The 18,755-nt window shown below is 37.3% G+C and overlaps 1 protein-coding gene across 4 annotated transcripts; it reads left to right on the top strand.

Annotated features, from left to right (window-relative positions):
- Window positions 1-280: 280 nt before the first annotated feature.
- Window positions 281-16,654, top strand: LOC108361197 (xaa-Pro aminopeptidase 2). Of its 4 annotated transcripts, none has more exons than XM_017613765.1 (11): window positions 281-427; window positions 9,025-9,439; window positions 12,275-12,354; window positions 13,864-14,187; window positions 14,250-14,594; window positions 14,658-14,770; window positions 14,830-15,097; window positions 15,160-15,604; window positions 15,669-15,737; window positions 15,800-15,972; window positions 16,039-16,654. In XM_017613765.1, the coding sequence occupies exons 2-11, from the start codon at window positions 9,394-9,396 to the stop codon at window positions 16,288-16,290; spliced, it is 2,115 nt and encodes a 704-aa protein (XP_017469254.1). In that variant the 5' UTR covers window positions 281-427; window positions 9,025-9,393; the 3' UTR covers window positions 16,291-16,654. The 4 variants fall into 4 exon arrangements, with proteins under 4 accessions (XP_017469254.1, XP_017469257.1, XP_017469255.1 ...); XM_017613768.1 differs by having other exon boundaries at window positions 282-603; XM_017613766.1 differs by having other exon boundaries at window positions 282-467.
- The last annotated feature ends 2,101 nt before the right edge of the window (window positions 16,655-18,755 follow it).

The following is an 18,755-nucleotide window of genomic DNA, read 5'->3' on the forward strand; positions in this document are numbered from 1 at the left end:
TTTGCTTAACCCATTTTGCCGCCAAAGCTCATTTGTGCTCCTAATAACATAAACTTTCATACATAAATACATATACATATGTATATACACGCATGTATAGGGCGTATGTGTGTACGCATATGTATGTATGTATGTGGGGCTGCTCACAACACACACATTTGCACAAAATGTTGGTGCTGTTTAAAACATAGCGCATAGTGGATTTTTTTTCCCTCACACAGATGAGTACAAAGAGTTTTTCAAAAAGTAAAAAAAAAAATATTACAGCTTAGCAAGGCGCGAGTATTTAGTTTGCTATTCGCGTTGCTCGCGTGCGGTTCGAAGAAAGGGAAAAAATAATAGCAAAATTGAAAAATTGCACAATTCTTAATTTGTAGAATATATACCAATATTTGGTTGTGTCTTTTCGTCGCTGGCGAGGTCAGAGGTAGAGTTGAAGGTGTGAAAAGAGTGCAACAATCCAACAGGTTAAAAAAAGGCATAAATAATAAAAAAAGATATTTAAATGCATGCATACACACAAGCCTACATAAATATGTATCTACAAGGAAGCGCATCTAATATGCATTTACTTCGGCCGTACATGGCGTATGAGTAACGCCAGTAAGGCTTAAAAAAAGTGGTTGGTTACAAGTGAAAGGACAATTTGGCAGAGACGCAGTCAAACACAAATGCATATAAATTTAGTTTCAAACATTGTCGCGGTCATTGCTAACCGTTCAAAAATGTGCGTTTGAGAGGTACACATAACCAAGGTTAATGGGTGAATCAACGGCAGAGGCAAAGGAAAAAAATGTAAAAAAATTCAAAATAAATAAAATACATAAATAATTAGTTTAAATCGAAAAAAAGGTTTTGAACTAATTCGCGCAGCATCACTTTTTGGCACCACGCCTATTATGCGCTGCGTGAGTCACTTGTTTTGTTAAGCAGCACATCAATGCGCACATTTGTAAACATAGTAGGACATGCGAAAACTCAAATATTTTTCACGCGAGTGTAGCAAATTGTAAACAGTGGCTATCTGAAGAAAAACTGTATGAAAGCATAAACAATTTACGAGAACAAAAAAAAAAACGCACACACATTTTAGGAACCTTTGAGCTTTGGTGTGATTTATCTTAAGTTCATATGCTACATAAATATGCACAAATGTGTACAAATCTCTGCCTATGAATTTGTATGTATGCGTATATATGTACACATGTACTTTTGTGCATTAACATGCGCGTTGGTGGAAAATTATTGCCGCTCTATATAATTAAGCAGATTTTCACGCTATAAATAGTTGGCGCATTAATTATTCTGCCGAATGTTCATGTTCAATGTTCGAGCAAACAACACAGATACCTAAACACATAACAAAAAAAAAAACAAAAACTGAATACAAATATGTATGTACACATGTCCATGCTTTCCTTAGCATCTGCAAAGGCTACTCTGTGGCCTAAATCAAGTGCAACACTCCTAAACTGTTTGTTTGAGCTAATCAAGCAGACCATGTTCATACAGTTCATAAAATTTTGTGTTTATTTTTTAATTTGGTTGTTAAATTTTTGGTCTACTTATTCTGTACACTTGTATGAAGTGTTTTGCCTGAAAGGGGAACTGTTTACTGTATTGGGAAAGCAAATTAAAAAAAAAAGAAATCTTGAATGAAATTTTGTTTGTACGAAAATAGCTTTCAAAACTCGAGTGCTAGAAGCTGCATATTAAATAAATAAAGTCTTACCATTAATTTACGAAATTTCTTTATTTTATTTTTTCATTGTAGTTCGCTTCAATACAAGTTTTTTATTTTATTAATTTTGCTTTTTCTATTTTTTAAATTTTATTTTACTTTAAAATTTTTTGTTTAGTTTTTAAAATTTTATTCTGAAACTGTTTTTATTTTATTTTATTTTATTTTATTTTATTTTATCTTGCTTTATATTTTCATATTTTCATATTTTTGAATTTTCTTAATTTTTATTTTATACAAATTTTTATTTTTGATTTATTTTATTTATATAAATTTTAAATTTCGTTTTATTCAACCACATTTTATCTGAATTTAAAACGTTATTCTTTATTTTGACATCTTATTTTATTTCTTAAATTTTTTAGTTCAATTTCACATACTATTTTATTTTCTTTTTTAATTTACTTTTGTATTTTTTTCAATATCTTTTATTTCAGCTAATTTTATATTAACTTTTTTGTTTTATTTTATTATTCAAGTATTTAAATGTAATTCAATAAATTTTTTCGGGTTTGCTTGTTTTTTTTTATTTCAAAATGTAAATTTTTTATTTACTTTTATTTTACCACATTTATTTAATTCTGCTTTATGATATCTTATCTTATTTGATTAAATTTTATTTGGTGGTATGTTATTTTATTTTATCCTACAATTGTATTGAGCCTGAGGCCATAAATTTTTATACACAAATATTTTTTTGGAAAAAGGAAGTAAAATTTATAGCTGAAATTTGAACAAATGATATAACCGTCATCATTACAAGAAGAGGTCTTCACTCGATGATCGAAATATTCGAACTCTAACTTGGTCAAGAAATTGGGACTCGATATATACATACATACAAGGGGCTGTGGAGCCACCGACATCTTGAAAATAAGTGTGGTAAAAATTTTTTCTAGCTAGGAGAACTACTTCCCAATTCACACACAATTAACTACAGATTTTCAGTACAAAATTTAAATCTGATAATTGATTCACCTGTCCATGCGTATGAGTATGTGCTCTGCATCAAATTCACGCCTTCTTCCGATTCAACGTTCTAGCCTAGAACATTACGAAAGAGAATTTTGTTGAGGTGGATTGAAATTCTTTGCTTTCGTTAAGGCCCTAAATGGCCTTTGCATTGATGACGACCATGTATGTATGTACATACATACATATGTGTACATATAACGGGTGATTTTTTTGAGGTTAGGATTTTCATGCATTAGTATTTGACAGATCACGTGGGATTTCAGACATGGTGTCAAAGAGAAAGATGCTCAGTATGCTTTGACATTTCATCATGAATAGACTTACTAACGAGCAACGCTTGCAAATCATTGAATTTTATTACCAAAATCAGTGTTCGGTTCGCTTTACGTCCGATTTATGGTCTACATAATCGACCAAGTGAGCAAACAATTAATGCGATTGTGACCAAGTTTCGCACTCAGTTTACTTTATTGGACATTAAACCAACCACACGAATGCGTACAGTGCGTACAGAAGAGAATATTGCGTCTGTTTCTGAGAGTGTTGCTGAAGACCGTGAAATGTCGATTCGTCGCCGTTCGCAGCAATTGGGTTTGCGAAACACATTTCGAACCGAACACTGATTTTGGTAATAAAATTCAATGATTTGCAAGCGTTGCTCGTTAGTAAGTCTATTCATGATGAAATGTCAAAGCATACTGAGCATCTTTCTCTTTGACACCATGTCTGAAATCCCACGTGATCTGTCAAATACTAATGCATGAAAATCCTAACCTCAAAAAAATCACCCGTTATCTATTTACATATGACCTTTGGCAGCAAGTGTCACCATGCAATCTTTGAATGATACGCACTTCGCCCACAAACCAAATGCCATAAATTGGGTTTTGCAACAATGTTTGCGTAGTAATAAACAGCTAATATTTCCTTTTAAGCGTTCACCAGCAAGCATATACATATGTAAGTAAATATGTATGTGAATATGTACAGCTGTATGTAGCTGCATATGCACTATGTAAATTTGCAAGTGTAGGAGTGTACTATGTGCAACACTACGCACCGCCGTATTTGTTTCAATGCATTTTCCGGACATATCTGTTTGATATCTAAACTTGTGCATATACATACATTAGGGCGGGTCAATTTTTTTAAAGCATTTTTAGCATCATGCGAGTTATTGTAAGCTTACCCTATTTTTTCAGCTAACTTGACTGGGCTATTGATTTGTAGCGCTATCTTGCGGTTCACTAAATAAGAAATAGATATCAAAAATTAATTCTTCGTATAAAAAAACACGCCCAAATACAAATTTGTATTAAAAAATATAAAATCGTAACACATTTGTAAATATTAATCTGCATTAAATTGCGCATGCTCGCAATTGACTTTCAAGCAATGGTCTGGAGGAATTTGTTTCTTAGAATTCTATAAAGAATCCGAATCTGCTAGGAGCGATGTCGAATAAAATCTATCCATACGAATTGACCCGCCCTAACTTACATATATACGAGTATCTTTTAATGCAAACATATATCTAATATTACTAGATCAAACCAAATAAAAAGAGTTTAATTAGAATATTTGCCCTTGTTGGCAGCTGTTGCAGTCAAATGGCACCGGCGTTAGTTTGTTTGTTGTTATTTTAAGGCAGTTGCGCGTTTTTTTTTTGTTATTGCACATTTTCCAACACTTACAACCCACACAATACTTGCGGCAAGGCAAGTCGTTGAAATGCCACCAACATTGCGACTATTAAAAGATATTAAAATATATATACTTAAATGATGTAGTATATAAATTAAATGTAACTATGTTTAAATACGTTTATATACCCTGAAGCGAACCGAACTATGTACTAGTTTTTGACTAACCGGGAAGTAAATAAGTACTTAGAGTAGCAACAGAGGTTTCCACAGATTTCAGTTGCGAAAATGTGGTGGGTGTCCATTGGAATACATTTCTGAAATCTAAGTACGCCTACCCTAGTGCTGCCACCATCTAGTTTGTATGCATCAGTGTAGCAGAGCTGGGATTCTTCGGTCTTTATTGCCTCACGATCATTCCTTTCAGGAATTACTAATACATTTGTAGCTCTTTATGAAGGATGACTTCTGTAGCACTGCGACTGTGCATTTCACAACGCGGCCGTTTATTAAAAGGTCTCCCTGAAATCTCTGCTTTTCATGGAGCTTAGACTCAACCGCCCTATAGGCGAACGAGATGGTCCAGCCAGCGGCCATCTCACTGTGGCCATCTCAGAGTCTGCCAAACACTAAGAAAGCATTGTCCAAAGGATACGTCCGGTTAGGCTGAGCATGCTTTGAAGTGCCATCAACTTATTACTTTAGAAAGTTTTTTTTATATGACAGTTGAGAAGTGCACATGCAGCAGTGAAATGTTTGCACATGCAGCAGTGTGCAGCATGCATTTAGGCGCTTGGTGTTAGTAGTTGCATCTAAACACTAACTTTATAAACAAGTCCTCAGTATGTAATTATTGGGTCTACTACCGTATTGAGCGACCAATGACCAACCGTCAATTTAGAGCATATTCCGCAAGTTTTACCACAAAAGTCATTGACAGCCATAAAAGATCCTTGTGGCTTTCTAGGTGTCCCCCTTAGCTATTTCACCTCTTGTGAGAACTCTACTTCCGTTAATCCCAATTTACGATTGGTTGGGTTGGCCTTCCTTATTTTGGTGAATGGAACCGTGAGGAACTTTGATTGGTGCATTGACACGCCCTTTTCGGCATAACATCTTAGGGTTGAATTCTGGGCTTCCTACAGGTTAAAGCATATCGCCGGCTGGATGGAAGATCGCCCTATCTTGACTTCCGGTTCGAAAACACTCTATCAAGATTGAAGAACACCCGCGTCGGTTATTGGGTCAGTGATATTCTTGCTTAAAATATAATTTCAATAGATTAGCTCATCTTCACTGTAGGGTATAAATGTACATACATACATTCATATGTACAAACACATCCGCTGGGCATACAAAATAGTTGACATTCAAAATTGGCTCGCCCTGGAATGAGTTGGCGCGCGCATTTAGCACTACAAACAAGCAATTAATTATAGCAAAATTAAATAAATATTTTTATTTATTTGACAGACTGGCCAAATTTGGCAAAGTCGTAAGGCCACTTTGTACAATCAAAAAGTTCTAATTTTTCAATTCCTTTTTAATTACGTAGTTACCAAATATGAAGAAGGGGAAGGGGGAATAGGGAAGCGAAGTCGTTCATATTCTACGTTCTTTTGCGTAAAGTACAATTTACACATAAATACATATTTTCACAGTTCAATGGTCTTTGATTTTGAATTTCTGCATTAAATTTATACATTCATACACTCCTACACGTACATACGTACATAGTCGACAGTTTAGTGTTATTCGCGGTTGCTGCTGCTGATTTGGCTTTTATTTTTTAAAAGCAAAACAGTTGCGTTCGATAGCACATCTAAGCTCCGTGTTGTTTTTCTATAAAACCAGCAGCATTCAAGAAACCGTTCAACCAAAGGCAGCAATAAAATTTCACTTCCGCTTCGCTGGTGGGTGTGAGGAATGCATTGGCAAGCCTCTTAAATATACGTATGTACAGACAGACATACATATGTAGAAAAAACATAAAAGCTGTACCAAACGAAACTTTACAGAAGGCCAAGTACTCGTATTTGTACTGTACTTACTATGTATTTATTGAAAAAATATAGATAAATAAGAAATTAAAGCTGGCCAGATGATATGTTTTCAGGATTTTGAAGAGTTGCAAGAATACATGCGGTGGGCAAAGTAAGACAGACGGCAACATTGATCCATATTTACGGCGCAGTTGATCTCATAAAAATTGTACCCTGTCAGATGGCAGTAATGCGGATTAAGAAGAGGTCGTCGGATCGAGCCCCGCGGCCGGTAGAATATTCATTTGTGCTTTCCTTTAATTCACTCAATTATTTCTTTTAATCTTTTTTATGTAATTACAGTTGTGGACATTTTTAATAAAATTAAACGCCAAAATTCCTATTTTAAATTAAAAAAATATTCCGAAATAAAATAAAACAAAAGAAAATAGTAAAAAAAGTAAAGAAAAATATATAAATCAAATAAAATAAAATAAAATAAAAATTGCTTGGCAATCGCTCGAATCGAGAAATCGAACCTGGGTCCTAAGAAATTGTAGTACTTAACTCTTACCACGCGGCAACCGTGGTCACCAAACTCGCTTGCTTTGTTTGCTTGCTTGTACAGTAAAAAACAGCTGGCTGTCATCGAAAATCAGTTTTGCGTATTGGTTGCAGGACTTAATCCGAATAAATTGGAGTTAATTCTCGAGATAATTACGAATTAACTAATTGATTCTCGCCTCGATCTGTCTGTGTTTTTAGAATTAATGAATAAATCTTAGCCCTTGCAAAGAGCCGCGAAATAGTTAAGCACGAATTTGGAAAGAACACTCACAAGGTTTACAAAACCTTACGGAGCCCTACGGAAAGGCTATAGTTAACTTACAGGTCTATTTTGCGCTGGTAACATAAATTTTATAACCGGTAATTAAAGTGTCTGTCAATTTTTAAACCTTTTTCGCATTCTGTGCTCTCTCCCAACCGGTAAATTTGGTTACCAGCTCATAAGCTGGAATACAGGAATTTCCACAAATCTTCATAGCTGAGTTGCCGAATTTTTTCACTGCATTGCCAACGTACCTAGAGACGCTATGACAAGAAGTGGTAACATTTTTTGGTAATACAATTTTCCGGTAACAAAATCTTCGGTAACGTGCAGAATAGACCTGTTAGTGACATTCGCGGAAACTGAATAAACTAGTCGGTAGAAATTCTAGTTAGAAAACCACGACCAGACCACGAGAAGGATCTATAATCACACAGAGGTGTAATTATTTATCATTGACTTCTGAGCATTCGGAGTGCATTTACGAGCATTGCGCCGTAGTGACATAAAACTCCTGCTTGGAGATATCAATGCCAGAGTGGGAAAGTAAGGGATATTTGGTCTCACCGTCGCAAAATTCAGCCTCCCCGATGAAACCGCCGATGATGCACTGCGGCTAACCAATTTCGCCGTGGCGCGAAACATCCTAGTTTGCAACAAGCTACATGGCAGTATCCGGAACGAAAAACACCAAATAATATAGACGATGTTGGGACAGGGAAGACAAGCTTCTAATATTTAGGATGTCGTACCACCCCTGAAGAAGAATTTAGTTGGATTTCAGCGAACCCTAAAGACAACGGCTATCTCGAAGAAGCAGGAAGTAGTTTCTGCAGCATAAACAGAGTCGCCGAGATCTGTGAGTGCGAAGAGTTTGAAATGGTGACATAGTGATTAACGTCCAGAACTTACTTTAATTTTTAATTATAACATTCCCAAAAGCAAAGAGGGAATGAACCCGGGACCTCTGTCGATGACGACGGAATCGATATCCCACTGGCTGACTAGAGCGAGGTATGAATAGTAATTTCGCTGTAGAAAAATTACAAACCTGCTGGAGCTGACAGTCTGCGGGTTGAGCTATTCAAGTACGTCCGCGAGAGGCTGATAAAGTGCATGCATTAACTCTTAAGCAGAATATAGTCAGATGAAGGCATGTCCAAAGACTGGAATTTAACTGTACTCTGCCCAAGAACTTATCTATCATATTGTGTCGGAGGCTAAAGCCCGTCGTCAATGAACTGTTTGGGCCTTATCAGCGTAGTAATGTGGCTGGTGGTAAATCCACCATGGATCTGGTATTCAACATGCGCCATTTCAAAGCAGTTTTGGACAGCACGTAATGCAGTTGCCCATACCGCATACGGCTATGTCTGAATTTGGTATCTCCGCGAAACTAATACGGCTGTATAAAATGAGGTTGAGCAAAACCAGCAGCAGCACCGTAAGAATTTGGAAGGTTTCCTCCGAGCCTAGACCGAGCCTTGTGACCCATCCATACGATATGACCAAGTCATAATTATTAAGCTTATACAACTCATCCATCCATGGTCTGCCAGTCAAAAAATTGTGCTCGATTTGAAATCGCAATGCCAATTGCTGTTATTTTTAGTGACCTACTTACAAACCCTATCTCGTATGTTCTTTTTCCACGAAAGCACTAAACAGATAAAGTATAAAACGTCAAAATATTTTGATCTCTTACGCCTGACTCCAACAGCATCAGCAATGCATTCGCGCATGCAAGCAACTGTTGTTGTTGTTGTTTATTGTAGTGCACAATTCGAAATCTTATCGCAAATCAAAAGTTATGCGATAACAAAACCGCATTAACCGCAACATCTTTTCTTTCAGAACATCTCTCTACAGCGCCACAGTGCGCAACAAGCGACGGGTACCAAACGTCGTTCAATGATATGTGTGTATATGTATATAGCGCGGCGTCTTATATAAAAAGTTTATGTGTTTTGCGAAAAGAAAACTCACACCACACTTTACGTTAATTGCGGAAAAGTCTTTTACCAGTGTGCGTGTGTGTGTGTGTGTGTGTGTAGGTTTGATCATAAATACTGCAATATATGTACGAGAGTACCTACATACAGATGTGTGTACATTGAAGTTAGTTCAGACTGCATGCAGAACACACTGTGATACTCGTGAAACTTTGTGGAATTTTTGTGTGAGCATCAACAGCATCAGCTGGAGCAAAAAAACATTCCCAAGATGACGACAGCTAAATGGATTTGGCGATTGGCGTTGAGCATACTAGGTGAGTACACATGTATGTATGTACATATGAGCAGAGATTACTAAGATTTGCGTAAATTAAAAAAAAAAACGAAAAATATTCGTAGCTCGTTTTATTGCTGCAATTGTTGAAATATTTTAATGTAATCGCACAGTGTGCGGCAAAAAAAATTAAAAAACTTAAGTGTTTGCGCCGATGCGTGCAATTAAAATTTTTGCGTTAGTTTTTGAAATTTTAAGCACATTGTATTGCATGTTAGGGTGTATCACTCTCCATACAAAAAAAAAAGAAGAACGGCACTGTTTTTCCATCGAATTTATAAAATTTATTATATTTGAAGAATTCCTCTAAGATTTTTCGTAAAAATATTAAAACTTACGCTGGTTCAACTTGTAAATATATCTAAAAATTTTGTTTACGTTGATACAAGTTTAAAAATTTCTATGCAGACCTTTTAAGCTAAAACTCTTCTATTTGAAATGATATTTTTTGAAAGGGGTATTTTTAAAAACGTATATTCTTAATAAAAAACTAAATTTTCGGAGTTATTTTCATATAGGTTTAGCTCACGTAAATCTCTATAATTCGCAATATTTTGGCGATAGCCTAACAACTAAATACATTTAATAATCGGTGAATAGCTCGCAACTTTTTTGATGAGGCAACCTAATGTGTTTACATACATAAATATTTCCAAAATGCAAAGTAAAAGCTGATGACGGCCAAATTTTTAAAAATCAAATATTGTTTTTAAAAGTCTTTCTCACAATCAAAGCCCATATTTCCTCTGCTTCATTGCGTGCCACTTATGTACGCATTTAAAAGCCAGCCACATCAAAAAAACACATACCCGCTAAAAATAAATATTACTTACAATTGCCATGAATTCGCATTCGGCATAAATTTTATTTTTAATCAGTCAACGTCATCGATACGCCTACCTACCTACGCGGCGTATACGTGATTAATAATTTCGTTTTGCTTTTTAGTAATTTCATAATTTTTAGCCCGCGTGACTATGCGCTCATTTAACAGGAACATAAAAAGTTTAGCAGCATTTCCCCAAAGCATTTTCCGAGAATCTTTTGTCTATGCATTAGCGCAATAAATCAAATTTTTATGCTCGGCGGCTGTCTCGCCTGCTAAGTGACAAGCGGCCGGCTGTGATTATGGATAACCAGCGGCATCTTTTTTATCCCATGCTGAGATTAATGGTTAGACATGTGTAGGCAATTGAAATGGCATATGATTTTGACCATGAAATTTCGGCTAAAATGTTTTTTTTTTTTTCACTTTTACTTCACTTGAATTTGCCGGTTGTCCGTAAATAAGTGTGTGCTAAATAAATGTATTTGCTTGCTGAGTAATTTGTAGGCTGATTTTGACAGAAAGTCCAAGTTTCAAAACATCCAACTAATTCGAGATATATTTCTATTGGTACGTTAAGTATTTTCCTGTGTAAAATGGTATTAGTTGTATTTAAAGGCCACAGGAAGTCGATGTTGTATGAATCATACTTCAACGCAAGAATACGAATAAGCATTCCTCGAACTCAGTAATGACAGTTGAATGATGAGTTCTTCATAGTCCTTTTAGAGTTGACGACATTCATATGGTTAAATGAAATGAAACCACAGACCAACAAATTTCGTGACGCGTCCCTCTCTTACATATACCGTTGACTGAGCGATTCACCCCCACATAAGCTGCGGTATAAAATAGTAGTAGAGTAGTAATCCGATTTTCCTGAAATTTGGTAAATACATAGTACTTACTTTTCAAATAGGTTCACTCCATTAACGGGCAGGTTTGGTAGATACTTTCTGAGTTTAATAATTTAAGGCTTTTCAATTTTTTGCAAGACTGGTGGGTGTTCAGATTTCAGTTTTACTGCTTGAGTTCGGTTTCAATGAATTTTATTTGCACAATAATTCTGGCTAAGTAAAAAGTCTTTCGTAATACAGATGACAGCAAGTATTGTCGCACTTAATGATGATGGAAATAAGCAACCTTTTGCACCTTACAAAGTTGCAAATGAATAAATTAATTTTTACATACAATTTATTTAATAAAAACAAGGCAATAAATAATAAAAATTTGCGAAAATGTTCTGCCAGTTGGACGATTGTAATGCAACAAACATTCCAATAAATAGAAACATCTTTTGCAATGTTCGCTAAAATTTGACAACTCTCAGTTGAATGCATAAATACTCTTGAGGCTTAATTGATTTTGACATTTTTATACAAACAATTTTGCAATTATTTTGGAAATTTTTGACATCTTGCTGACAAACTGCCGACACTTCCAATACATATTTTAACGCTATGACAAATGAAGATGCTATTTTTTTTTTTAAATTTATGGCAATATGGTATTTTTATCTGAACATTTAATGGCTGCTGGGTATACTATACATGCGCGCATCTATATGCACACTTGATTTTTCCCGCTGAACTTGGCAGAGCTGAACGCTAATTCGGTTGTGACGCATTCGAGACGGGAAGTCCTATTTTAGTGTCCATCATTGTATGCAAATATTTGTTTTGTACATTTAGACCGTTTCACTACATTTAAATTGCTGTTTAAAAAAAGCATTCAAAATAATTTTTGAGTGCACAAATACACATGCATTTTTGGATTTTGACTTTCTCAGCGATCGCATCTGTTTGTAAGAATATATACATACATACAAGCGCTTTGGGTAATAAAACTAATGTTAGTCTTAAATTGTCAAATTGTTGTTAATAAACTTAACGAGAGCCAATAATTCATTTTGTTGTTACTAATTACTAAATAAGTATTTTAATGTTAAACTAATTTAGCTAATACATTTATTTATGCTTTTTCTTTCAGCCATTTTTGTTGCCTGCTCAGCGGCCAATGAACCCACTGGCTATTTTCGTGAGGTCTGTAAATATCGGAAAGGGAAATTGGTGAGTGGATTAAAAAAAAAACACTCAATTGTGTTGATTGGCGGTATTTTAGACTTTCAATAACTCATTGTTAAAAAAAATGTTGTACAGGTTGTCTGCAATCACAACTCATTTTGGCGGCACGTTTTGCTCCCAGAACCGTCTCAAAGCCAAAGCCTACCTTTCACCTATTTTCTAATAGACTCGATGATCGAAATCTCTGGTCTGTGTCTATTTTTGCCAAATGATCAGATGTTTAATCACCAGGCACGCCCATGTGATCTGCTTCCCAGATTAACATAATTAAACCGAGTTTTGTTGTTTTATAAATCACCGGACTTTGTCTATTGTTTCATAATATGAATTTCATACAGATGTCTTCTGACATACCTAGATGAGGGCAATGCGGAAAGCATGTCTGTGGCACTCTAATGGAAATTGTTTGAAAAGGACAGGGCGCCTTTGAGCCTCGTGATGTAGGTGGTGGCAATATCAGAATGGTGGCTGTCCGGAGTGCCGCGTTTTGGCGCGTCTACAGCTTCGTGCACTGCGTGCTGCTGGTCCCCACTGACCACACGGGCGCTGCATATGTTGCCAATAACGCTTATTTTTCTTAGCTCCAGGTGCTGGCGATTTGAGGACCCTGTGGCCAGAACTTCCAGCTGTAATCTGACCTTTTTCGTTCAGGTGCTAAAAAGGGTTGTCGAGAATTCCATAGGGGAGAGGGTTAGGCTCCTTGCAGCGAGAGAAAGTTCGGAGAGGCAACCGTTTACTTTGACCACAAGTCATCAAATCCATTCCCAGTGTTGGTGAGGATTTTTGGTCTTGGTCAAACCGAAGAAGAAAATAAATTAGTTTACCCATACCTAGACCTTTTGCATAGGCTTGCTCGAAGCCCCGTTGCGCAAATCTCTGAATTTATTAACTTAGTTCCCATTGTCATCGTAGATAGGATAGCTAACTTAGCTGACCCCAAATTTGGACAATCTCGGCAAGAGTAGGCGGGGACAGTATTATGAAGGAAGCCCTGGTGAACTTCTGCACGGATGAGAAACTTGACAGAAGTGCCGGTGAATTATAATCATTGATGGGTACCAGGCAACAGTCAAGTTGCAGGAAACTGCCTTTGGATATATGTTGGCCATGAAAAGGACCATCGATTAGGTTTTCGCGTGAGAACATATAGATAGATGGACCTCGTGCCAGCTCCATGAATACTAGTCGAAGCTAGACCGGAGGCGGTTAGGTGATCTCCTTACGGATCGTAAAAGTCGCAGCTTTATTTAGTTGGAATCATCTAAACATTTTCCTTTGAGGTGCACCGTTTTTGCAGGGCTGTGGTCCAAAATCCTTGCCACCTGAGAAACTTAGTTCTTCACAAGCATAGTTTTTGGCTATAGCTTAGTAGTATCACAAACTATTGGTGCTTAAGGTCCAAGTGTGTTCTAATTTGGACAACAACAACTTAAACTAACCTTACCTTTATTAATATAAGTATGTCATCTACACCCCTTCCCTTCTGAATTCCAGTTACAACCAGTGAGCGAACATCGACATCGGCTACATGCGCTACGCGAACAAATGCGTATACGTTCCGCACTGCGTAATCTCGAGATCGACGCCTACATTTTGTCACCATATGATGAGCATATGAATCAGGAAATGGCCGAGCGTGACCAGCGTCTGCACTACCTAACCGGCTTCACCGGCACGGGAGCATTTGCCGTCGTTACCACTAACGCTGCCGCCATCTGGGTTGATAATCGTTATGTGCAACAAGCCGACGCGGAAATTGATTGTGAATGGGAGCTGCATCGAAAGAATTCAACGATGACCATAACAGCGTGGCTTTCGGTGAGCGAGAAAGTACATATTTGTTGAATAATTTTTTTTAATCATTGTAATTTTCTCAACAGTCAAAATTGTATGCGCATCAGCGTGTCGGCGCCGATCCGCACCTTGTGCCGCACCATCTGTGGATGCGTTGGGAGCGCGAGCTGGCGAATCGATTGCTGGTGCTGGACAGGGTCAATAACAATTTGGTGGATATGATTTGGGCAGATCGCCCGGCTCCAACGAATTTCACCATCCGCGTGCAAGTACTGCAATTTGCCGGTGAGAAGTGGGAGAACAAAGTGGAGGAATTAAGATCAAAACTACAGGCGTATAGTTGTGATGCCATAATCGTTACATCACTGACCGAGATCGCCTACTTGCTGAATATACGCGGACTCGACATACCATACACACCGGTGGTGAAGGTGAGCTCGTGAAAATCAATTTGATAATAACTTTTAATGAATGAACTATGGATTTCCTGCTAGTCATACCTGATAGTCAGCCACGACGAGATCTTTTTCTACGTTGATTTCAGCAAGATGACACAGGGTATTGACTTTCATTTGCACACTGACTGCTACAATGAACGCTGCGTGAAGTTAGTCATTTCAATGACATATTTCTTGCTACTCAGCTCATGAATCGCCTTTCTTGCAGAATTAAGGAGTACTACAAAGTTTGGAATGATCTGCGCACATATGCACAAATTTGGAAACGTGTACTCGTGCCGGGTCCCTGCGTGCAGGAGGAGGGTGCATCCGAGGCCGTTTTCTCCGCATTGCCGAGTAACATAGTGTATATAGAGGCTTCGCCTATAATTTTTATGCGCGCGCAGAAAACTCCCGAAGAGCAGCGTGGTATGCGTGAGGCGCATATACGCGACGCGGCAGCTATCTGTGAGGCGATGAGCGTTCTAGAGAGTAGAGTGAGTTCAAATGTGGTTTCGATACAAAAATAAAAATCTAAAGCGCTCATTTTTGAATGCAGTTTTTCATTGAACAATGGACTGAGGAGAAGGTTAAATACGAGATTGATCGTTCGCGTCTGTCGCAGAGTAATGCGCGTGGTCTATCCAAGCGTAGCGTTGTGGCTTTTGGTGAACATTCCGCACTGCCATATTACATTTCGAGTAATGTCACCGACATTGAAGTGACCGATCAGAGTCTGTTGGTAATCGAATCGGGTGGGCAATATTACGAAGGCACGACGGATGTGTCGCGTACCTTCATTTTTGGCGAACCCACAGCGGCAATGAAACATGCCTACACAAATGTGTTGGCGGGTATGCTGGAATTGTCAAAACTACGATTTCCTTCGAATTTGCGTGCGTCTGGCGTAGATGTGTTGGCGCGTCGTTTGGAGTGGAGCGATATGGTGGATTATCCACAAACGACGGGAAGTGGCATAGGTGCTTATGGCGCGGTGAAGGAGCGTAAGTTGAAGTATAGCAAAGCAAAGTTGGCGATTTTCGATAATGTGTCATTTTTTTCGCACAGCTCCAATATCAATAGCCTACGGACAGGAGGGCTCACATCGTTTTCAGGAAGGCTACTTCTTTTCGAGTGGTAGGTGTTTCTCTACATATACGGTTATTGAAATGATAACTCTTTTTTGGCTTCCCTTTCAGAGGCTGGCTTCTATCGACCAGGTGAATTTGGTGTACGCCTGAAGAATGTGCTAGAGGTAGTGGACACAGGCAAAGTGCATCCAAATGGCATGAAGTTCCTGGAATTTCGGCAAATCACATTAGTGCCTTTCGAACCGAAGCTGATCGATCCAATGCTCTTAAATGCAATGGAGGTGAGACACTTACTCCAGAAAGAGGAGCTCTCCTTTTTCTTAACATAATTTTCCTCTCCCACACAGAAACACTATCTCAACGAGTATAATGCGAAAGTGCGTGAACTTGTCGGTGGCGAGTTGAAGCGGCAAGGCAATATGCAGGCTTTCTATTGGATGATGAATAAGACGCGACACATACGTGAATATTTGCCAGAGGACGATTATCGTGCGGCGCGTGGAGCTGGACATCGAATGCGCAGCTTTTTAACGGTTACCGTTCCAGCGTTGTTGTTAGGTATAACCGTTTTTTGTAGCTTTGTTAAATGGTTGCTCTAGTGAAATATTGAAACGATAGTAGTTGATAGATAATACAGTTAGGTTTAGGGAATTTACTGGTAGATATTTTAGATGAAAATAGAATTAAATACTGATACTGTATGTATATGAATAACCGCACACGACTAACAGTACATATTTAGCAGAATTTTTACTTAGTTAAATGATAATGAATACGTAAAAGAATTCTAAAAAAAAGTGTTCTTAAAGATAATAGTCTTTTAAACAAACGAAAAATTATGTGCCTAATTTTCACTGTGTATTAGTTTTAAGGCTGTAAATAATATGCATATTTGCTTGTAATAAAAATGTGAATTTAAACTGAATGTATTATTTTTGTAATAAAAAAAAAACTAATTGAATTGTAATTGTAGGCGACTTATATGCTTTAATATATTTAGGTATAAGAAATTCTAGAAAATTGAGAGACTCAAGGGTTTAGTGCAATCGCCTCAATCTACGGAATTCTTTCGAAAGCAAACAAATAAAATATGGCTCCAAAAAGACAATGTAAGTTCCCAACCTTACTTCAAATCATTACACAGTTTATATAAGGCATTCAATAAGCCTATCAATCAGAAAAATTCAACGTTCGTGCTTTGTACACAGAAACTCACGGCTTGGAGTGGTCTTTCCCAATTCTGACGGAGCTGGTGGTATTTCTCAACATCATTTTAAATTTTCGAGGGGATGCCAAATTCCGCCATCGCGGTATATTTTCCACTCCTTTTAGTGTCATCGAAAGCGGCTTTGAAGTCAACAAATAGGTGGTGAGTGTCGATCCTTTTCTCGTGGGTCTTTTGCAAGATTTGGCGTATTGTGAATACCTGATCCATGGTAGATTTGCCAGGTCTAAAGCCACACTGATAAGGCCCAATCAGTTCGTTGATGGTGGGCTCAGTCTTTCACACAGTATGCTCGATAAGACGTTGTAACCTCCGCTTATATGCTCGCGTTGCGGCCGATCTCAGCGTAGCCCTGTACGTGGCATCTTTTTTCTCTGCATCTTCTTGACTCTTCTTCGGCGGCGGTACTTAATAAACTGTGAACTGTGGTTCCACTGCTCGCTTATGTCGGTTTGTTCATGAGTGCGCTCTGCGAGCAAAACCATTACTTTATTTGTCGGCCGCTGTGGTGTAGTGGTAAGCGGTGCGCGCTTCCACTCCGCAGCACCTGGGTTCAAGCCCTGGTCAAAGCAACATCGCAAAAAAGTATAGAAAAAAGGTTTTTTCTTAACAGCGGTCGTCCCTCGGCAGGCAATGGTAAACCTCCGAGTGCATTTCTGCAATGAAAAATAGCTTCTCATAAAAATACAATCGCCGTTCGGAGTCGTCGTAAAACGGTAGGTCCCTCCGTTATGACAGTATTTTTAGCAAAAAAACTGTAATCTTAAAAACGAAAAGATTTCTGGAAAATTTGGGTTTATAATCCTTGTCTTGGAATGCAGCTGACCCTATTTTTCTCAAAAGAGGAAACGTTATGCTCCATAGAGTCATTTAAGAGCCTGAAAAAGAGTCTGAAATTATTCATATATGAGGCCAAAAATTGTCTTGAAAGAGTCCTAAATGAGCCATTTATGAGGCCAATAAAAATCCCATATGACTAATTTGGATAGCTTTAAAACAATATTTTGGAAATAAACAAAAAAATAATAGGATTTCCATATCTATTAAGTAAATTCTTTACTCTAAAATTTTGGTGGCAACTCTATTCCGAAATACGCTGGAATGAATAGTACATATCTTGAAGGTGTAATGTGTACTATGTATACATAAAAAAACTTTTGATTGAGACTAACAAAATAAAAAAATTGTATTACAAGGAAGCGTGGCAACCCTGATGGAAAATATTTTCTGACCAAAGTTCTCAACAATACCTCTCACGTGATATCCATATTGCGATGTTTTAGATAAATTGGGTAAAATCGAAAATAAGTGGCAACCTTACACTATTATCCTAAGACACAGTATTTTGTGTATAGGGAAAGCATTGTTTAAGAACCTTCTCTTGGTAAATAAATAGTAATATTTTAACTTTTTATCCTAAACAAAAAATTAAATAAATATGCCATTCCAAATAGGTGGCAACCTTATTAAAAATATTTTTGAATTAAGGATATTTAAAATACCTTCCATTTGATATACATATTGTGATGGTGTAATTAATTTGTAACTAATTTCGAATAGGTGGCAACCTTATACGCGTCTTCTCGGAGATATTGCCTATTCAGATAACCTTAAAATCCAAAACATCTGTGTACAAAATTTCATCAAAATCGTTAGAGCCGTTTCCGAGAACCCTATGGATATATATATATACAAGAATTGCTCGTTTAATGTAACTAGTGTTCGCCCAGCGGTTGAAATTCAACCGATAAAATTAAGGATAGTTTATGTAAGTTGAATGAGCTAAAATAACATTAGTTGGAATGGGTTAAGTGGAGGGGAGTTTAGCTTAGTACTTGG

Source organism: Rhagoletis zephyria, unplaced genomic scaffold (assembly GCF_001687245.7).
Source record: "Rhagoletis zephyria isolate East Lansing unplaced genomic scaffold, Rhagoletis_zephyria_1.1 Rzeph_scaffold_00714, whole genome shotgun sequence".
NCBI classification, from domain to species: domain Eukaryota; kingdom Metazoa; phylum Arthropoda; class Insecta; order Diptera; family Tephritidae; genus Rhagoletis; species Rhagoletis zephyria.